The 23,196-nt window shown below is 41.2% G+C and overlaps 1 protein-coding gene across 1 annotated transcript; it reads right to left on the bottom strand.

Moving 5' to 3' along the window:
• Positions 1 to 12,618: 12,618 nt before the first annotated feature.
• LOC102428552 (arachidonate 12-lipoxygenase, 12S-type-like) lies at positions 12,619 to 22,697 on the bottom strand. Its single transcript, XM_014447283.1, is given in 7 exon segments — positions 12,619 to 12,798; positions 12,924 to 13,094; positions 13,222 to 13,340; positions 16,497 to 16,600; positions 17,101 to 17,270; positions 17,492 to 17,578; positions 22,464 to 22,697. Coding segments are annotated over 7 exon segments (1,065 nt in total).
• Between the last annotated feature and the right edge of the window lie 499 nt (positions 22,698 to 23,196).

Genomic DNA, 23,196 nt, shown 5'->3' with positions numbered 1-23,196 from the left:
AGATCAATAGATGGAGATCTAACTGCTCTCTTCTTGAGCTTGAAGGATTATCCTCTTGATGGTTCTCAGTATTAATTGGGATGAGTGCTTTAATGAACACTGTTGTATATATACCCTTATGGAACCTCATATTTATAGGATAGATTCCCAGAAATGAGATTTCACACTAAAATGTTTGTATATATTGTATATTGGCTATCCCTTTTATACCATAATTTTGAGGTATGCTTGACATGTAAGTCCGCACATATTTGATGTATAAAATCAAATATGTGCCAATAAGTGTACACCAATGTATATTATTGTCAAATTGCTTCCCAGAAGGCTGTAGCATGGTACCAGAGTGCCCTTTTCTCTGCATCTCCACCAGCATAGAAAGCTATAATTCAAAAATATTTTGCCAATAGGTTGGATGTAATTTTCAAGAACACTGAAGGGTCTGGGACTTTACCCAACTTAAAAACCAGTAAGGTTTGACTACTTGCTATTTGAGGATTGGTAGCAGAAGACACATAACTTCTAGTTCAGTAACAAAGGGGATATTATTAGTTAGAGCAAAGCAGTAGCCACAGTTCATATGCACATCAGTTCCTCATGCCCTACCACTTACAAGTGTGATGCAGGTGGGTCTGGGTGAGTGGCAGCGCACACAGTGGGCTGCATTATAGGAGAGGACGGTGAGTTAGGGTAACTTGCCACTCTTGTGGTAAGCAAATCCATGTCCATTCCTTGTCTATAGGATATTACCTCATTTCCATGGTTCCCCTCTGCTGAAACAATCTTGAGAAATAGTAATGAGTAGTAAGGGCTTTGCATTTCTGACATACCCATCAGGAAGACCTAGGGGCACTCAGGGTCCATTGCAGATCACCAATCCCAATAGAATGAGGTGTTTTAGCTGCTTAACCCTGTCTAAAGCTTCATAATGAATATAAAATAAAACCCGAGTTCCTAACCAAGGTGTGGTTTTCACAGTTAAAGTTGCTTTAAGTGTAATGAAGAGGAAATACATAGAAAAAGGAAGTAATCGATGTGACCAGAAGAAAGTTCTGTACACATTAAGATGGTGAACCCATGAGTTTTGATAGAGCATAACCCACACCTTTCCATGGATCTACCAAATATTATAGCAGCAATCCTATTATCTCATGGTCTGGTGGGTCTTCATTCTGCATGAGTACTGTGACCACTGAACTGCTAACACGCCTCCATCAGAAAAAGGACTCAGCCTGGAACCACAGCTACTTCACTCCCCCAGACCTCTATGCCTGATCTTCAGTATGTCCCTTACACTTTATACTTGCAGACTCAGCAAGAGACTGACCTTAAAGCAATTCCAATTCCACATTCTTGCCAACTTCTAATCCAGATATCTTTAGGCAGTGTTTTAATTCTTATGTATATTCCAACTAATAAATGATACAGGAATGATGGAGTTAGAATACCAACAGTTTACAACCCCTAATAAAATAATACATCTAAGAATTGGTTCTGTGGCTACTAGTAAATGCACAAAAAGCTATATTGCCAATGCTTATGTGCCTCTGGTAGAAATATTTTGCACCAACTCAGAAGCCACTTTGAAATATAAAACTGTTAGTGTTTCTCATCCAATCTATAGCTATAACTACCAGCATGTGGGAAGTACAGGGGTAAAGAAACATGTTAAACCATCAGAAAGTAACCAGCAATATGCATTTGGGGAGACAAACAATTTTGTTTCATCAGCATAAACATGGCAAGAAATGAAAAGAGAGAGAAAATGAGACATACAGATGAAATACAAGTGACTTCAGAAACAATTTCAACGTATGAGCCATAAATAACATTGATCTTGTGTTTGGGAGTTGGCTGGGGATTGATTGTTTCTTTTCACTGCAAATCTTTTGAGTCAGCAGGATATATGAACATAATGTTGTGAATGATAAAAATCACAAAAAATTCCTACAACTGTAAATAATAAATGAATCTCAGGCAAGATGAATATAAGGAGATTATGTTGATGTTATAGTGAAAGGAGGGGCTAGAATGCCACGAGAAGTGTGAGAGATCAAGGCAGGAATTCACAGTCTGAGCGCTGAGGCAGAACTGCTGCACTGACCTCTCAGATTTCTCTTTCCATCTTGGACAGGCAAGGTTAAATTCCAAATGAGAATGGAGCCCACTGAGGCTACAGAGGGGGCAAAGATTACCTGATTTGGGGTAAGGAGTCTCTGCTTATAGTGCCAAGCTCTATTTACAATTATTTTCATGAGCTCATTTGTATGGAATTTATTGGGGTTACATTGGTCAATAAAATTATATAGGTTTCCAATGTACAATTCTGTAATACATCATCTTCCCATTGCATTGTGCATTCACCGTCCAAAATTTAGTCTCCTTTCATCACCATTTATCCCCCGTTTAGTCTCTTCCACCTGCCTCTCCCCGTCCCCAGCATTCCCTGTGGTAATCACCATATTGTTGTCTGTGTCCATGAGTGTTTTTTTTTAATCTTACTCCCCTCATCGATTCATTAGCTCTTGTTCTAATATCTTTCCCTCATTATTTTCTCAACCTAACTCATTACTTGCCTACTGGTACTGGTCTCTGCTCTGCCCTGATGACCCAGACTTAGAAGCTTTCCCTCCCAGAATGTTGTTGCTCATGCAGTCAAAAAACACAAGTTTTCTAAATGTTGGCATAATGGAGTGAAGGATTATGTCAACACCTAATAAAGCCGGGAGGGTGACACTTACTGTAAGGCATTTATATTGTTGAATGTCTTATGGCTATTCCTGACAACAGGATTTCCCTCTCCTATCTTTATTGTGGCAGTATTCCTTACCCCCCCCCCCCCATCTCTCTCTCTCTCTCACACACACAGGGCATGTTGCTCAGGTCTCTCTCTCTCTCTCTCTTTTTATTTCAAGTCACTCTCACAATGCCCCCCCCTTCTCACCATTTCTATTTCAAATATTATTGGAAAGCAAAAGTTCTTCACATTTTATTTCATAGAAGAACTCAAATCATTTGATCATTTATTGTTTGAGGAACATAAAGTAAAGGCAGAGAGTTTGGGAGACCATTAACAGGGTCAATTCTTTGCCATCATCTCTTACCCAGCAGTTGTATGCAGAAGGAAGTAGAGATTGATTCTCTCAATTATCTATATATATAAAAGGGTAATATGCTAATTGTCTGTTGACAGGTAGCTATGACAAACACTGACCGCCAGGGGGCAGACGCTCAATGCAGGAGCAGCCATGATGCACACTGGCCATTTACAGAGAAACAGCACCATGGACCTGACAACCACAAAGCAACACTCAGCTTTCGCCAAGTGGGACACAGGCCCCGCCACCACCCCGGAGCAACAACCCACCAAATTGCAGCTGATGATGCTGAGACCCCATAGCAGAAAATGCAGCCCACAGTCAGCCCAGCCCGGAAACGGTGGCTGTGGGCTCCGGGTAATGACATCACTTAGCAATGCCTGGCTTCCTCTTTCTAGTGACTAGCCTCCTTGGAGTTTCTTCATCCTAGGAACACAACTGGCTTTATAGCCAGGTGCAAACATTTTACACTTTAACCAAGTGTCTTTGAAGCATTTTTCTGTGCCTGATCTCTTTGATTCTCACAGAAGTGCTGGAGTAGTTAGATAGTAGACTTGGTGGAATCGTATTTTCTTTTTATTAGCTGGAAAATGGAGATTTAGAAAGCTTAGAAACTTGACCTGACTGAAGAAAAGTAAGAAATGGTGGACCTTAAAAATGACTTCAGGTTTTCTCACTGCACAGAATATAGTCAAACACTGCTGCAGTTAAAAATTCCACTCTTTGTTCTCCTTGCATGATCCACCATAATAATCTGCTTCATGTTGATATTTACTGCTGTGTTGCTGACAATTACCTGAAAGAGAAGTTGGGGTGCTTAACTGGGCAGAAAAAAGTTTAGCTAAATCAGAAAGCAAGTCTAATTAAGCAAGATTATGCATATATATATATATATATATATATATATATATATATATGGCTTTATATATATATATGGCTAAGTTGACTCGAGCATGCACAATACATATAAAACTCTCGCTGGTGCCAATTGTACACGTGTTCTACCTGTCATTATTATCAATCATGAATTTGGTAGACACTTCTATTATAGAGAAAGGGCAAATAGCGATATTAAAATATTTCTTCTGAATAATTTCCTTTCAATGTGCATGAATTCATGCACTGGGCCACTAGTATGATATAAGTGCCACCAACACTCTCAAAGGAAAAATGGATAAGTTTATTTTCTTTTTAAAAAAATATATTTTATTGATTTTTTACAGAGAGGAAGGGAGAGGGATAGAGAGTTAGAAACATCGATGAGAGAGAAATATCGATCAGCTGCCTCCTGCACACCCCCTACTGGGGATGTGCCCACAACCAAGGTACATGCCCTTGACTGGAATCGAACCTGGGACCCTTCAGTCTGCAGGCTGATGCTCTATCTACTGAGCCAAACCAGTTAAGGCAAGTGTACTTTCTTGATAGGACAAAAATATAAAACACCTTTCATTTAATCCTTGAAAAAACTTAATGAGGTAGCTATTGCTGTACCACTTAAAATAAATGAAGACATTCAAGTTCAAAGAGGTGAAGTAATGTCCCCAAACTGCACCCAAGATGCAGGTGGATGATCCCAGAAAGTGTCATGAGCACCCACTGATTCATATCATAACCACCCATTCTCTATTCGACCCTCTGGCTGTTGGCTTCTGGCCTTAGTTTTCTACTGAACTTTCTCCTAAAGCTTCTTTATGGCCTGTTGACTCTTAAATCCCGATTTTTATTCAGTGATCACGGTTGTTAAGCCTGTGATGCCTTGACTTTTTGTCTTTTAGCTGCATTGTTGGCAGAGGTTTCTGTTGTAGTTCATTGACTTCTGTCCATTCTTCTGTTTCATTCGGAGTTCAGGGAGCAGAGGAAGTGCATGTCCACAAACCCACACCTCCTTCAGCCTCACCAAATCCAGACATGTTTTATTTCCTATTCTTGACTAGCCAATCCTAGAAGAGTAATATGAGATTATAAAGCATATCCTTGTAGCACCCAACCTCTAATCATGAAATGAATTGCTCTGATGTTGGTCAGCGCACATCATAGTGAGCGATCAAACTCCTGCTCTCCTGGTCAAACTCCTGAGCAGACAATTTACATATTAGCCTTTTACTTTATTTATTTTATTGTTTAAAGTATTACAAATAGTAGTACATATGTCTCCTTTTTCCCCCCATTGACCTTCCCCCAGCCTCCCCTACCCCCCCCCCTCACATGCCCTCACCCTACCCCTCCTCCCAGTGTCTTGTGTACATTTGTTATGCTTATATGCATGCATACAAGTCCTTCAGTTGACCTCTTACCCCCTCCCCCACAACACTTCCCAGCCTTCCTGCTGTAATTTGACAGTCTGTTCAATGCTTCTCTGCCTCTGTTTCTATCTTTTTGTTCATTCGGTTATAATGTTCTTTATTATCCATAAATGCATGAGATCATGTATTTTTCTTTCACTGCCTGGCTTATTTCACTTAGCATAATGCTCTCCAGTTCCATCCATGCTGTTGCAAATGGTAAGAATTCCTTCTTTTTTAGCGCAGCATAGTATTCCATTGTGTAGATGTACCACAGTTTTCTAATCCATTCATCTGCTGATGGGCACTTAGGCTGTTTCCAAATCTTAGCTATGGTGAATTGTGCTGCTATGAACATAGGGGTGCATATATCCTTTCTGATTGGTGTTTCTAGTTTCTTGGGATATATTCCTAGAAGTGGGATCACTGGGTCAAATGGGAGTTCCATTTTTAGTTTTTTGAGGAAACTTCTCCATAGTGGCTGTACCAGTCTGCATTCCCACCAGCAGTGCAGAAGGGTTCCTTTTTCTCCACATCCTCTCCAGCACTTGTAGTTTGTTGATTTGTTGATGATAGCCATTCTGACAGGTGTGAGGTGCTAACTCATTGTTGTTTTGATTTACATCTCTTGGATGATTAGTGACTTTGAGCATGTTTTCATGTCTCTTGGCCTTCCTTCAGTCTTCTTTCAAAAAGTATCTATTTAGATCCATTGCCCATTTTTTGATTGGGTTGTCAAAGCCACTATTCTCAAAACAGCCTGGTACTGGCACAAGAACAGACATATAGATCAATGGAATAGAATAGAGAACCCAGAAATCGACCCAAACCACTATGCTCAATTAATATTTGACAAAGGAGGCATGAACATACAATGGAGTCAAGACAATCTCTTCAATCAATGGTGTTGGGAAAATTGGGCAGATACATGCAAAAAAATGAAACTAGACCACCGACTTACACCATACACAAAAAAAACCTCAAAATGGATAAAGGACTTAAACATAAGACGGGAAACCATAAAAATACTAGAGGAATCCACAGGCAGCGAAATCTCAGACATATGCCGAAGCAATTTCTTCACTGATACTGCTCCTAGGGCAATGGAAACTGAAGAGAAAATAAACAAATGGGACTACATCAAAATAAAAAGCTTTTGCACAGTAAAAAGAAACCATCCACAAAACAACAAGAAAGCCCACTGCATGGGAGAACATATTTGCAAATGTTATCACTGATAAGGGTTTAATCTCCAACATTTACAGGGAACTCATACAACTTAACAAAAGGAAGATAAACACCCAATCTTCTTGATATCCCCCTCCTCTCCCACCAGGAGGGGAATGGGAGAGGTGCCTTGTTACAGCCAGGTAAGAGTGGAAGTCTAGAATCCCATTCAGCATTTGCTGATGGGGAGGGGATGATAGGGCTGTGGTTCTTTCTGTGATTTTGGCTGGGTTAGATGATTATATATCTAAAAGTTTTCTGTCTTGCTAGTTGGCCCCTTTCCTCTTCCTTTGGCCAGAGCGATTTGGGGATTTTTATTTGTTTGTGCCCATTGATGTTTTTAGGTTGGCGGCTTCTCCAGCATCCAGACCCAGATATATGGGGCAAAAAAGAAAACACAAGGAACTCACTGTCATGTCATTCCTGAGGTCCCAAGGTTCCTAGCTGGTCTGTCTTCTTATCTCTACCCTTTAGAGTCTTCTTATATTTGCTTTATGTATAATGTCCATGAATTTTAACTGTACTTAGTGGAAAGTATAGGGAGAAGTGTATTCATCTCTAGTCCACTCCTTTTTTTGGCCTAGTAATATTTCGTTGTCTAGAAATACCACAATTTGTTTATTTGCTTACCTATTGATAAACAGTTGGATTGTTTCCAGTTTTTGGCTTTATGAAAAATGCTTCTTTGAACATAATTCATTATTTCTATAAACATATATCATCACATTTTTCTTTTAATTCTAAAAAATATTTTCAAATACTTTTTTATTGATTTCAGAGAAGAAGGGAGAGGGAGAGAGAGATAGAAACATTAATGATGAAAGAGAATCATTGATTGGCTGCCTCCTGCACTCCCCCTCCTGGGATCGAGCCTGCAACCTGGGTATGTGTCTAGACCAGGAAAGGAACTGTGACCTCCTGGTTCATAGGTCCATGCTCAACCATAGCCATGCCAGCTGGACTATCATCAAGTTTTTGTGTGGAAAGATATTTTTATTTCTCTTGGATAAACACTTAGAAGGGGAATTGCTGAGTCATATGGTAATTAAACCTTTAACTTTATAAGAAACTGTCAAACTGTTTTCCAAAGTAGTTGTACCATTTTACTTTCTGATCCTCAATGTTCCAGTTTCTCTCCATCCTCACCAACATTTGGTATTGACAGTCTTTTAAGTTTTAGACATCCTAATTTTAATTTGCATATCCCTGGTGACTGATGATGTTGAACATCTTTTCAGGGGCTTATTTGCCATTCATATATTTTCTTTGGTAATGTGTCTCTTAAAACATTTGGTCTATTTTGTTTTATTGGGCTGTTTATCTTCTTATTATAGACTTGTAAAAGTTCTTTTTACATTCTGAATACAAATTTTTATTTTATTTATTTTATTTTTTAAAATATATTTTATTGATTTTTTTTACAAAGAGGAAGGGAGACGAATAGAGAGTTAGAAACATCAATGAGAGAGAAACGTTGATCAGCTGCCTCCTGCATACCCCCCTACTGGGGATGTGCCCGCAACCAAGGTACATGCCCTTGGCCGGAATCGAACCCGGGACCCCTCAGTCCACAGGCCGACGCTCTGTCCACTGAGCCAAACCGGTCAGGGCTGATGACAAATTTTTAATTAGATGCTACATGCTTTATAAATACTTTCTTCTAGTCTGGGTTTGTCTTTTCAGTGTCTTTTGATGAGAGTGGTTGCTAACGTCTCAGTGGCCTCACCACCTGTATTTGGCTTCTGAGCTTTTCCATTTCCTGTGTAACCAATTCCCTTTATTTTGCTTGTAAAACCCAGGGTGATGTCTGTTTTTCCAACCAAACCCTGACTAGTACAAGTAGGGTGCTCATCATCCTTGGTCTAATCTCAGTGACTTGTGGAATGGGGTTGCATGGCATAAAGTAAGACAGCAGTAGCCACAGGGGCTATACAAGGGTAAATTCCTTTCGAAGGAGTAATAAGCACTGTAGGCCTCCTCCCTGGTTACACAGAAAGGAAATGTACATAAAGGTAACACCTCTAGGTGGTAGAATTTTGGATAATTTTTATATTATTTTTTTCTTCTTTTATGTTAATCCAGGTTACCTACATTTTCTACAATGGACATGGGTTGTTTTGGCATGCAGAATAAATTGCTAGTATGCCATATTTAGTAAGCCAGTGAAAGAGAATGGTGAACATGTTGTGCACAATAGGGTATATAGGGAAGTGGCCAACTCCATAAAAGTACTTTGGCCTCCAATTTTTTTCAGCTTTATTGTGGTATAATTGACAAATAAAATTATAATATATTTAAAGTGTATACCATGATGATTTGATGATATATGTTCACAAATATATCAAATTCCCATAATCAAGTTAATACACACATCACCTCCCATAGTTACCTTTTATTTTTTTGATGCAAACACTTGAGTTCTACTTTCTTAGCAAATTTTAATTATGCAATGCAGTATTATCAACTATAGTAAACATGTTATGAGATCCTCAGATCTTATTTACTTTATAACTGAAAATATATGCCCTTTTATCAATCTTTCCTCATGTGTCCCAACTCCCAGCCCCTGACAACTACCATTCCATTCTCTGTTTCTAGGAGTTCGACTTAAAAAATTTTTTTTTTAAGATTCCACATGTATAAGTGATACCATGCAGTATTTGTCTTTGTCCGGCTCCTCAAATCTTTTAAATTGAAAAAATAAGAGTCATTCAGTGTACTATAAGAAGATATGACAGTAATGAGAGATTTCTCTTGTGAGATTTATATAAAGTGATTATACTTTTTTGTGCTTGATATAGTTCATATTTATCATTCAATGACTTTAAAAAGCTCATGCTGTAAGTATAAAAAGGGGAATGGTTCAATTGTTGAGGTCTTCATATAATCACTCAGTATTGCATTAAAATTTTTATTGATTTAAGAGAGGGAGGAAAGGAGAGAGAGAGAGAGAGAGAGAGAGAGAGAGAGAGAGAGAGGGAGACATCGATCAGTTGCCTCCTTTATGCACCCAGACCTGGAATCAAACCTCTAACCTAGGCATTCCCATGACCAGGAATCAAACCCATGATCTTCTGGTGCCTGGTTTGACCTAACAGCCTACTGAGCCTCAGCAGCCTGGGCTCCGTATTGCATATCTAATGTTATCTTTCATGAACACAGAAGAAAGTACCAAGTCAGAGTTAGACTTGTTTGTCTTTACCTCCCACACTGAGAAAATAATTTATGTTAAGCATTTCTGGGCGCGCTCCCTCCGGGGAGCATGTCCACACCCACGCCTTTCTTCCCCTTCTTTCTCAGGTGTGCTTTTTCTCCTAAGTTCTAAGGGTCCCCACAAGACTTGCAACCAGGGGAGCCCTGGACAGCAGCAGCTCATCTCGGGTTAACCCTCTGACCCTGTCTCCAAGGCCCCTTTTCTCTGACTTCCCTGTGACTTAAAGCAGCCCCGCCTACTCCCATTTCTTCCCTACAACATTTCTAGAGGACCAAAGCAGCCCTGCCTAGACTCTCCTGTTGCTTCTTCTACCCTAAGCCCTTCCTTGTTTCACAGTCCCAGCTTTAATCAGCGTACTTTTAAAATAAAAAATAAAAATAAAAAGGAAGATGCCTCTCTGCTGTGGAGGAGAGGCTGTTCTATGATGTGGCCTCTGTGGGACACTTGAACTAGATCTGGCCAGAATAGGGATTGCTTCCTGCAGTACATCTCCTCAGAGATTGTCTATACTCCACCGTGTGCTGCTTCCTGGAGCAGGCCATTGCCCTTCCCCGCTGCCCTGGGCAAGCATGATGAGGCATTTTCACTCATCCCAGATGAGTCACACTCCAGGCCCTTGTCCATCTTGCCCTGTTCTATGTAATTTTTTAGCATCTGCCAAATTCTTTAGCAAAGGCACAAGCATAGAGGAGACCCATGTTGTCTTGCTGCCACTTAAGATGTGCCTCATATGTAAGTTCCCTTAATAAACTCTTGATGTAATACTGGAGTTTTCAGCCTCCTCCTTCATTCAGTCTCTTGGCCCCCAGGAAATTTTCTAACATCAATCTGCTCCTGTAGGATTTTCTGTGGACAATATTGGAGAACATGATATGGACTATGCAATACTTGGCTCTACAGAGGCTATGCCTTTTCTTTTTGCATGTGTGGTTCTTTTTAAAATCCTCCTCTGAGGATATTTTTGCCATTAGGGGGAGAAGGGAGAGAAGGGAGAGAGAGAGAGAGAGAGAGAGAGAGAGAGAGAGAGAGAGAGAGAGAGAAACTTCAACATGAGAGAGCCATATCAATTGGTTGCCTCTGGGGGGATCAAATGTGCGACCAAGGTACGTGCTCTTGACTGGGAATCAAACCTGCAACCCTTCAGTTCACAGGCCAATGCTCTTCCCACTTAGCCAAACCAACCAGAGTGAGGCTGTGCTGTTTTGAAAGGTGCTGAGATGGATCTTGGCAGATATCTCTCCGTTAATTACTCTATTATCGCTGTGTTCTCCCAACTTTCATATATATATATATATTTCCACTGATTTCAGAGAGGAATGGAGAGGTAGAGAGAGATAGAAACATCTAGGATGAGAGAATCATTGATCAGCTGCCTCCCGAAGGCCTCCTACTGGGGATGGAGCTTACAACTTGCAGATGTGCCCTTGATGGGAATTGAACCTGGAGTCCTTCAGTCCGTAGGCCGACACTCTATCCACTGAGCCAAACCAGCTAGGGCTTAGTATGTATGTGTAAATCTTCCCATGAAAAAAGCCACTAGACCTAGATAATGTCAACAGATGAAATCCTATAAAACACTCCAGGAAAAGGTAATTCCAACCTTAGGTAAAATTTTCCCCAAATAACACTGAATGAGGACCATTACCCTACTTACTCTTTGGGGAAATGACAGCCTTTTAAATAAAAAAATGACAAGGACAGGTCAAGAGATAATTATACCACAATCTTACTCATGAACATAGATATGAAATATGTGAACAAAATAAGCAAATTCAATTCACAATGATTATCGATAACTCGGTGTATATTTTTCAAAAATTTAAAATTGGCTTAAGATTTTAAAAATTATGTAGATGCAAAACAATTCCAATAAAAATCATAAGAGGTTTTATTTTTGGGACAAGAGAAACTGATCCTCATATTGTTATGGAAGGCTAGAAGCCCAAGCAAAGTCAAAGCACCTCTAAAGAATCAATTGAATGAATGTCATAAAATGGCAGGGTACATTAAGAATAAAGCTGTAGTAGTTATGTGAATGTGGTATAATTAATTACTGGACAACTAAGAATTAGACTCATTCATAGATACAAACGATTTAGTCAGCATTATAGATTATTGGGGACGATGGGCTTTTCAATGAACAGTGCTGTGATAACTGATTATCCAGAGCAGAAAGAAAAAGGAATTAACTTCTAACTCCCACTGTATTAAAAAAAAATTAGTTACACCATAAAGACAAAATTTTAAATCACTTATGTCAATGATAATATAATTTCATTATATAATGATTTTTATGACAAATGGAGAAGGCAAACTTTCCAGGGGAAAGAAAATGTTATATGAGTAGATATTTGATTTCTGAGGAAGTTGGTTTCAAGGTAAAGATCATCCTATTAGCCTAACAGGGGTGGGCAAACTTTTTAACTCGAGGGCCACAATGGGTTCTTAAACTGGACTGGAGGGCCGGAACAAAAGCATGGATGGAGTGTTTGTGTGAACTAATATAAATTCAAAGTAAACATCATTACATAAAAGGGTACGGTCTTTTTTTTTTTAGTTTTTTTCATTTCAAACGGGCCGGATCTGGCCCGCGGGCCGTAGTTTGCCCACGGCTGGTAGTATTAGGGAACTGGAAGTAAGAACATTGCCTCATGCAGGTGAGATATTTAGGTAGGGAACTCAAGAGGAGAAAATAGAACCATAGCAACTCAGACCCATGGAAACAGTAAAAATCAGGTGGAAAATATTAACTATGGTGGTGGTGGCCTCAAGTATTTAAAGGGTGAATGATTTAGGTTCAAATAGTGATACTGTTCTCTATGAGGCTGGGCTTCAGGTATTCATAGGGAAGGTCTAGCTGCTCATTCCGGGCCACGATTTCCTTTTCCAGGTTGTCCAGATCAGCCTGAAACTGCCTTAAAACAGCCTTGGGCTCAGGACCTGAGAAATACTCTTCTTGGTGATGCCCCAGTGGTACCTGGAGCAGAAAGAAAGGATCAATCATCTTCTAGTTCTAAGAAAAAGGGACCCAAACTCCAGTCCTTCACCCTAATGTCTCCTTGTCAGCCCAGTCCCCTCAGAGTTCCAGAGGTCCCCTCTCACCATGTCTCGCTGGGGCCGGCCAAGGAGCCATGTGACGGACATTTGAAGACAGCTTTGCCAGACATTAGGCAGTGAGCCCATCACTGTGTCCATTGTGACATCTTCCTTGGTGGTGGGTGGGGGCATCCGCATTGAGCATGGGGCATTAGGGACCCAAGCAAACCAGTCGAACTGGGGGAGGAAGAATCTGGAGTCACTCAGAAACTCTGATTCAGGACCCTAGACCCCAGCTCTCTCCAACAAGTGTCCCCTAGCCCAGAAGCTTTCTTTCAGAGACCAGGCTTTCAGCTGTCCATACCTGGCCCGTGTTGACTGCTGCATGCTGGGCAGAGCATGTGAAGATGCACATGGTAAGGAAATGACAGAGCTGAGCCCGAGACTGGAAGGAGACAGGGAAACCTAGAGAAAAGAACAAAGCTTAGAAAGTGCAGTTTCAAAGGAGATAAGGAAATAAATGCTAATATCTTGACATATCCACAAATTAGAACTTGTTAATGTTCATTCATTCAAAAAGTAATGAACTAGTATGTACCAGACACTATGTAGGCATTGGGAATCTGTATGGGCAAAAGAGAATCTGTGTAGTGAAGAATGGTAATAAACAGCATAACTAAGTAAAATTACACAGAGTTTGTTAGATAGTGATAAGTAAATACGTAAGGCAGGAAAAGGAGATATGAGATGTAAAAGGTGGGGTAGTTAATAATTTAGTCAAGGAACCTGTCCTTGCTTTGCTGCTGACTAACTGCATTACCTTGGACTGACTGCTTTGCTTCTCTGGGCTGCTATTTAGTTTACTCTGAGAGTAGAGATAATGATAGTTACCTTATAAAGGATATGGTCCATGAAGATGGTCCATATAAACCCCTCAGTCCATTGTAGGTATGTTTATAAGGTGGGGAGTGGGCAGGGCTGAGAGACTGGTTGGTCAAATATCCAGTGTTCAAAAAGGGGTTAAAAGCAATAGGAGAGAGGTAGACAACCCAAAATAAAATGGTACAAAAGAGGAACAGGCTCCGCACAAAGGAGGATATCCCTGTGGCTACTAAACCTAGGACAAGTTCCTCGGTTCTACTAGTTTCTGGGAGAACACAACTTAAACTCAAATGTGAAAATACAACATATTCACAATGTGACCAAAATATTTTTTCAAATATTTGAGAAGATACTGACTATACGTCATACTCTGTGGAGGGCGAGTAAATGTTTACAAGCACATTGGAAAACTGTCAGAAACCACTAAAACTGAACATACACATATCCTATGACCATCAATTTCACTTCTGGATACACACCCAACAGAATTGTACACACAACAATGTTCGTAGCAGCAATAACATTAATAGCCTCAAAATGGAAACAACCCACATGCCCATCAATGGCAGAAAGGAAAAAATAAAGTCCATGATATTCACAAAATAGAATAATATACAATGAGAACAATGAACTACATGCTCCATTCACAGAAGCATGGGTAAATTTCAAACATATTTTGAGACATTAGTGAGTGCATGTTTGTATTTTCATTTGTGCAAAGTTCAAACAGGTAAAAGTAACCTACACAGTATGAAGTGGTTAATTTTTAATGGGCAAGGACTGGAATAGCATACAAGGGGCTTTCTGGGCAACGGGTAATGTTTTTTGTTCTTTGTGCTAATTATACAGGTATGTCACCTTACTAAAAGTTCAAGTTGTAGGCCAATGATTTATAATGTTAACTTTTCTCCATATTTGTTTTATTTTAATAAAATTCCTACTCTTCCCAAAAGTCAAAAGGTTGTGCTAGCTGGTTTGTTTCAGTGGACAGAGCATGGGTCCATGGACCAAATAGTCCTGGGTTCAATCCGTTCAAGGGCATGTACCTATGTTGCAGGCTTGATCCCTGCCCAGGTCAGGGTACTTGTGGGAGTCAACCAATTGGTGTGTCTCTCTCACAGGGATATTTCTCTTTCTGACTCTCTCCCCCTCCCTTCCCCTTTCTCTAAAAGTCCATGGAAACATATCCTCCAGTGAGGATTAGCAACAAAAACAAAAGAATACCAAAGTTTCTCTCCCTTTCCCATAAAGTAGTTTCAGGTATCTGGGCTATAATGCAGAAAAAAAGAGAAGTCATAGACTCATGTTGGAGCTGGAACACCATCAAATCCACTGTCCAATTCCACTCAATTTACAGTTGAGATGCTGCTCAGGGAGTTTAAGGACCTGCTCACCTATTACACTTGCTGACCAGATTGGGGGAGGTAAGTTTTTCGAGTGGGGCATAGGATCACAATCATTTTACATTGATTGCTTTACACATGTGTCTACTTTTTACATTCAGTATTTCATTTGGGACAAGAGTTATATTCACTTCAGAGAAAGGATATTAAAAGTCAAAGAGATTAAATGGCTTTCTCAACAAATAGTTCTGGGAAGAGAAAATCTTAACACACTGCCTTTAATGAGGGTGATGAGAGAATGATGGTACAAAGAGAACCATGAAGATGAAGGAGAACAATGTGAGTACAAGTGGTTAATCCCAAAGACAAATATGTTTTACAAGTGCTCTGATGTGTATATTTCATGGGGCTAAGCATGAAAGATAATGAGAGGGACTTTTGGAGCACGTGGAGCCTGATGGCCAGAACTGGGACATACTACAGAGATTTTGGTCTTGAAGGGCTGTTGAGGTGCCGTTGGTGAATGGGAAAGGTACAGCCCTAGATACTTTGAGGTAAGGCTCCACTCTATGGTAGGCGTGTGGTTTACTGATGTTTGCATCCTCAGGGCGCAGTTATAGGTAATAGCTCTAAGCTATTGGCTAAAGTTATTGCATGGAGGGGGTAGATGGGATTCAAGGTATTGGTGTGAAGTGTGAAGGGGCAAGGAGCTAAAGGATGATTCAAAACAGTCCCAGCTGCTTATGTGTACTAGAGAGAAGAATATTAATCTGGGTAGAGCTCAAGAAAGGCTATATCTTCATTATGGATAAAAAATGGGGTAGGGGACCTGAAGGTAGTTCACCAGTGAGGAGGTCACTTTTGCCTAAGGAACATGAGTCCCAAGGATCATGACACTGAGTTAGGGTTTAAGTCAAAACATATACAGTATTGAGACTACATCTAGAAATGACCTGGCACTATGGCAGGTGTGTGTGATGTCTGGATCCTCTCTGTATGCTGGTCAATAGAAGGAAGGAGAAAAAGGGAGGGAAAGCTAGGATGGGCTGTCATGGTCTTTGGAGGGAATAATCTTCCCATTTCTATCTTTAAGTAAGAAAATAGACAATGATTAGGAGAGATCCTGGCAGGGCCTGGGCAGATTTCTTACTGGCTGTGGTTCTGGCCTTATAATTCCCATTGGCAGGTGAGGGGCATCTATGTAAAAGCATGAGGGTCTCTGAGGAGGACAATCCTTGGGTTTGTAGAATTTTCCTGAATCTTAGGAGATGGGAATGGGATTCAGATGTTTCATGTGTGGAGGGTTGGGCATGATGAGGGGTTGGGGTCATGTCACAAGATGGGCAAGACTGAGAAGGGGTTCTCAACAGAGTGTCTAAGGAGTTCTCTTCTCTGGGGAGGGATCTCACCTGGCACAGCCCCACCTCAGTGATCTCCCGACACCAGGCCTGCAGCTCAGGGTCCCCTCTCACGACATCATCCCCGTCGTAGAAGAGGTGGATGATCCCTTCCACGTACCTGCCCAGAGGAGAAGGGAGCTGAGCTCCTTGAGAGTACAAGGCTGTAGCCTCTGACCTCTACTCCTTTTCTGTGGTCTCTATGCATCTGACTCTCACTGTATCTGGGGACAGATCTTACAAGACTTGCCCTTTGGGACATCCCCTAGTTCTTTCTACACACTAGTGTAGAAAGGAAGAACATGTGGATCATTAGTTTTAAGAATTCCATGCACATGGTTGATAGTCACTCTTTGTAACAAAATCCCCAATTGCACCAGATCTTTTGGTTTTACGCACCCACACAATTCTGCCTGCTTACTCTCTTTCAGTCTCCCCATTTTCAGACCCCACCCACTTTCTCCTCATTCTTCCTCATCATTCTCAGGATTGAGTCCTCTGCTTCTCCTGTCTGGACCTTATTGTTTCATGTTCCTTTTGTCCCATGCTGACCTCAGGCAAAAGCTCCATTTTCACTGTCCCCAATGCCCCTTTTATTGGGCACCTCCCACTCTCACCCACCGAGCAATGATCTCCCAGAGTCGTAAAGCATCATGGGCATAGAAGGCACTTGGGATTCCCAACAGGCCCCGGTCAGCCAGATCTTCAGGAGGACAGAGGGAGCGGTAGGTCAGCTGAATCACACCCCGACGAATCAACTGCACATGGCCTCCTCCACCTGTGCTCACTACCTGTGCCAATAGATATGAGAGGTCTTATGGGGAGAAACAGAGCTGGAGAACATGGCATCGTATATAAATCTGTCTTTCAGATTCAAAGACATTGGAATAAAGGGACAAGGCTCCTGGGCTTAAGGGTCAGGACCTTCACACAGGGGGCCCTGGAATCTTGAAAGTGACAGGAGGTCATGCAGAACTGGATGATTAGGTGTCACCACACTCCACCTCCTTACCTTATCAAACACACCTCCATCTGAGATGAGTTGGTTCCGTGCTCTGGTGTTGATGTCCATGGTGTAGCATGTGTGTGGTATCAGGAGCTGGATGGAGAAGGTTGGAGGGGGTGGTTTATGGAGGGAATACTTGGGTTCTTCTTATTTAAAGAGTTGCACTCAGAATGGTGACTTTCTTTCATCTTGACACTTTCCTACCTGCTAGTGCTCTTGCAGGATGGTCTGCTTTTGCCTTTGTGTTCTCTTAGTCTCATATTCTCCTATTGCCCTGTGAGTTGAGCTTTGGAGTCAGACTGACAGGGATTTTTTTTTAATTTATTTTTTACTTAAATTTTTATTGTTCAGATTATTACAGTTGTTCCTCTTTTTCCCCCCATAGCTCCCCTCCACCTGTTTCCCACCCTCCCCCCCGTCCTCACCCCCCCACTGTCCTCATCCATAGGTTCATGATTTTTGTTCAGTCTCTTCCTGTATCCCCCAGACCCCTTTCCCCCCCCCCAAGAATAATCAGTCCACTCCCTTTCTATGCCTCTGATTCTATTATAATCACCAGTTTATTCTGTTCATCAGATTATTTATTCACTTGATTTTTAGATTGACTTGTTGATAGATGTGTATTTGTTGTTCATAGTTTGTATCTTTACCATTTTCTTCTTCCTCTTCTTAAAGGATACCTTTCAGCACTTCATATAATAGTGGTTTGGTGGTGATGAACTCCTTTAGCTTTTTCTTATCTGTGAAGCTCTTTATCTGACCTTCAATTCTGAATGATAGCTTTGCTGGATAAAGTAATCTTGGTTGTAGGTTCTTGCTGTTCATCACTTTGAATATTTCTTGCCACTCCCTTCTGGCCTGCAAAGTTTCTGTTGAGAAATCAGCTGACAGTCGTATGGGTACTCCCTTGTAGGTAACTGACTTTCTTTCTCTTGCTGCTTTTAGGATTCTCTCTTTGTCTTTTGCTCTTGGCATTTTAATTATGATGTGTCTTGGTGTGGTCCTCTTTGGATTCCTTTTGTTTGGGGTTCTCTGTGCTTCCTGGACCTGTAAGTCTATTTCTTTCACCAGGAAGGGGAAACTCTCTGTCATTATTTCTTCCAATAGGTTTTCAATATCTTGCTCTGTCTCTTCGTCTGGCACCCCTATAATTTGGATGTTGGTATGCTTGAAGCTGTCCCAGAGGCTCCTTACACTATCTTCTTATTTTTGGATTCTTTTTTAATTTTGTTTTCCGGTTGGGTGTTTTTTGCTTCTTCGTATTTCAAATCTTTGACTTGATTCTTGCGATGCTCTAGTCTGCTGTTGGGAGTCTGTATAATATTCTTTATTTCAGTCAGTGTATGATTAATTTCTAGTTGGTCCTTTATCACAACCTTGAGGGTCTCGTTAGATTTCTTGTGCGTCTCATTAAGTTTATTGGCGGTTTCTAGAAAATTCTTGAAAAACCTTAAAAATGTGGTTTTGAACTCTATATCCAGTAGTTTGCTTTCCTCCATTTCTGTCATTTGTGTCCTGTTTCTTTGTCTCCACATTTTTTTATTCTTCGCTGTGTCGATAGAGTGGCTTTCTGTACTGGGTGTCCTATAGGGCCCAGTGGCTCAGCCTCCTCAATTACCTGAGTTAGACACTCTTGGTGAACCCCCTTGTGGGCTTTGTGCACATTCTTGTTGTAGTTAAGCCTTGATTGTTGTAGATAACACTGGGAGGGATTGACCCCCAGGCCAAAGGGCTGTGAGAATCAGCTGTGTCTGCAGTGGGAGAACTTCTGTGCTGGAGACACCCCTCCGGGGCAAGACTTGCTTCAATGGGGCTTTGGTGCTCAATGAGTCTGCCCCCTGAGTGTGTCCTTTATGAATCTGAGGAGCTGCATTCTGGATGGTCCCACTCTCACCACCAGGCACACTGGCTCTTGGATCTCTAAGGAGTTGCTAATCTAGCCTCTGCCTGAGGCTATCCAGCAGGAGCCAGCTGTGACACAATGCAAGTTGCCCTGGGGCCTTGGGCCAGCTGCAGTTGTAGGTAATTATCAGATTGCAAAGGGCCAGGCCTTCATATGCAAAGCCTTCGTGGCTCCACCCAGGGATCAACAGGTGGAGGCGAGCAGTTATGGGTTGCTCTCAGTGCTGCCCTCAAAAGGCCCTGTTTCTCAGTGGTCCCCAGCAATCACTGCAAGCACCCCCCCAAGAGAAAAGCTGCCCTCGAGTTTCCGACCGAATGCCAGACAGCCCAGTTTTCTCCAGTATGAGTCTGGGGTCCCCAGAGACTAGCCCCAGTACTGGAGCTCCGGAGCTTGAGAACTCCCCTCCCGATTGAAAAAAGACAATTGGTGTCCTCAGCCGCCCAACCCTCTCCGCATGCGCCTTGGAACCTCTGTATTTTACTTCTGCACCACATCTCCTTCTGAGTCTCGGAATGCTTTTTCTCTTTCCCTTCTAGTTGTAGAATTTCCCACTCAGCCAGCCTTTCCTGTGGTTTCTGGGATGATGTCCGGTTCCATCTTTTTAGTTTGTATTTTGAAGTGGTTGTGCGAGGCAGCAATCTCCGGTGTTTACCTATGCCGCCATCTTGGTTTCTGGGGGATTTTAATATACACTTCACCACTTACTTTGATATTTGACCAAGATAATAAACCTCTAGGCGTCCATCTCTTTATCTCTTTACAGAGGATGACAATAGGGTCTCATCACAGGTGCTATGGTGATGCTTATGTGTATAATATGAGTGTTCAGTACATTACCTAGCACACAGACATCCTTGAACAGTAGCTGTTATCATTGCCTTTATTATTTCCACCTTGAGTATAGATGTCCTTTGGGAATCAGCCCTTTAACTTTGGATTTTTAAAAATAATTTTTTTTTATCATTCATACCCTTACAGTTTAAACTGGCCTTTCTACTAATTTTCAAATCTGTTCCTTCAATCTCTAGTTGTTTTACTCTTGCATTTTTTAAATTTTGGGGTTAGGGATAGGGTGTGTAAGGTACTTTCAGAATTAAATAACCATATTGATCTATATTCTTTATCAGCCAGGGGGCTGTTGTCAAACCTCTTCCCACCACCAATTAGGCATTTTTAGTTTATCCTGCTTTCCCTTGGTCATTATAAAAAACCATTTGATCCTCATATGCATTTCCTTTTGTCTCAAACAATTTTGTTTACATCCTGAGATGGAGGATTCATGCAATATTGTTATTTTTGTAAGTTGGTGATGCTGCAGAGAGGGAAGGACCCAACTGATATCATTGGGACCAACATATCAAGGCAACTCACACTGTTCTGAAACTTCAGAAAGATTCAAAAATATGCTGAGTGTCATAGAAAACCCAAAGTCTACATGAGGACAGAAGATACCAGAATACAAAGAAGTAATCAAAATAGCAAGAACTACTATTTTCGCAGCATTTATCCCCTTGTTCTGTTATCCCACATGAACTTCATGATGGAGCTCTTATTATCCCCATGCAGAAATGAGAACACTGAGCTCACATCTGGGAAGAACTGAGGCTAGAATTTAAGATTCTTACACCAGCAGTCTGAATGCAGAGCCTGTGCAGGTAACCTTTGTGAAGTGGGAAGGCTTAGCCCTGCTGAGTGACTTGGTAACAACTCAGCTGTTTACCATGGGATGCAGTTGTTATGGCGAGGGAGACAGGTGTAGAGGGGGCTGTGAAAGGGGGATTTTGAAGTGTAAAAAATGGTTCAACCACTAAGATACACAGAAGATGGTGATGCAAAGGCATCATAATGTCAATCAAATCCAAGATAAAGGAATTCTGTTAGTCTCTACCATGTCTATGTTACTCTACAACCCTAAGGGGTCATTGCTTCTAATGGACAGGTTTGGGGATGAATGTGTGTCTCCTGGAAGAAGCACAATTCAGATATTCTACCTAGTATGTACTCACATATCTTGCTACCACTTCAAACTCCATGTACCTAAAACTGAGCATCTCATCATTCACCTCAAACTGGATTTTTTTGATTGTATTGTTTCTGACAATTGATCCTGATTTTAAACCTGTATGATTTTCCCTCCTGCTACTATACGTGAAGTGTCATCAAGATTTCAAAACCATTTTTAAGCAACCACAAGACTATTTTTGCTGTCTTCTGGATAGCAATAGATTCTAGGCTAACTGTTTTATAAAACAATATTTCTAGATCAGTTAAATAGTATCTACCTAGTTGGCTCCTAGTTGTTGCAGCAGCTCAGACCTCTGAGCTTTCCCTCCAATCTTGCACCCAGGCATGCTGCAACTACTATTTCCTCTCATCACAAGGTCTTTTTGCATTTTCCTTTCCATTGGTCTAACTACCATGCCACACACCTCTCATTGGCAGGTTAAATAACCTCTTGGGCTACTCTTTTATTCCTGAAATGTTCTATTTAGTGATTCCCAAATTGTGGTGGAACATTCTCCACCCAAAATATAGTGTTTATTGCTTTCTCTCTTGATTTCAAAGTTTATTTCTAGATACTGTTATCTAGTTATTTTTTATGTGTACCATTTGTCTTCCCAGCTAAATGCTAACTTTCTGAACATAGAGCAATACTTTTTGAAAATCAAATTATATTTTTACTGTACACCAGACTCTGCTGGAGAATATCAGAGCTGTCTTACAGTAAATGCCAAATATATGCTAAGTAACTTGACTTAATACAATAGCTGGCATCTCTGCATTTTTAAAAATAACTGCATGAAAATCTATGACAGTCTCAAAATAAAGATAATTTAAACATTAGAAATAAAGACACAGGCTCAAAATACTGACACTACTATCTCCTCTTCTCCATTCACAAATTCCTATAAAGATTTTTTTGTTACAATATCATGGACACTTGCTCAATTAGAAGAAACCCTGTTAATATGTTCCCAACCAGATGGATTAGGCTTTATAAATCTGGGAGAATTGGTTTGTGTTTCCTTTCTCTGGGAAGTGAGAGAGATGGGACATGGAGGGTAGAGGATGTACCTTGAAGACAGGGTGCAGTCCTGGGAGGCACCTCATGGTGGCCACAGCAAAGACCTCAGCCAGTAAGTGAGTGTTCAGCAAATGATATTGGAGCTCATGTAGATGGAAATCTGAACTTCGGACCCAGGTCTTTGCCAGGAGCCAGGCAAGTGGAGGATCTGAGGGCAGGAACAGCGGTGGGGTGGGGCAGCTGGGGCTGGGAGACTGGATCTGCAATCAAGATAAATTAAGCATCCATTAACCTTATCAAATGTTATACAATATGCTTAGTATTCTGGGGGAAATACTGGTCACTAAGATTGTTTTCTACCAGAGGGTTATAATCTAGTAGAAGGAATGAGGACCCTTCCACTCATCCTTTCACTAGCTGTGGGGAAGTGTGAGTGCCTTACTGGCCAGTTTCAAAGCCAGAGGAATTGGAAAGAGGTGTCCAGTATGACTGAGAGAAACCTGATGAGAGGTGGAAGTTAGGATGGTAGAATGGGAGAGACCATGTGGGATGAGTTGATATAGAGGACAAGTCTCATCTATTTATAGTGGAGACTCAGGAGGTCAGAAAGAGAATGGGAACCTTGCCGTGAGAACCAATTCAGTTGCGTATGAAGTCGCATGCCCCGATAGTGGGTGATGATTGAGGAGATTTGGAGGTGGACACTATGAAACGGGCAGATGCCATCAGGACAATATTGACTATGAGCTAACCGTTAGAATGTGACAGAAATACGAGCATAGC

This window comes from Myotis lucifugus, unplaced genomic scaffold (assembly GCF_000147115.1).
Source record: "Myotis lucifugus unplaced genomic scaffold, Myoluc2.0 scaffold_634, whole genome shotgun sequence".
Taxonomy (NCBI): Eukaryota; Metazoa; Chordata; class Mammalia; order Chiroptera; family Vespertilionidae; genus Myotis; species Myotis lucifugus.
The sequence above is the reverse complement of the archived record's forward strand: the minus strand, read 5'-3'. Positions and strand labels throughout refer to the sequence as shown.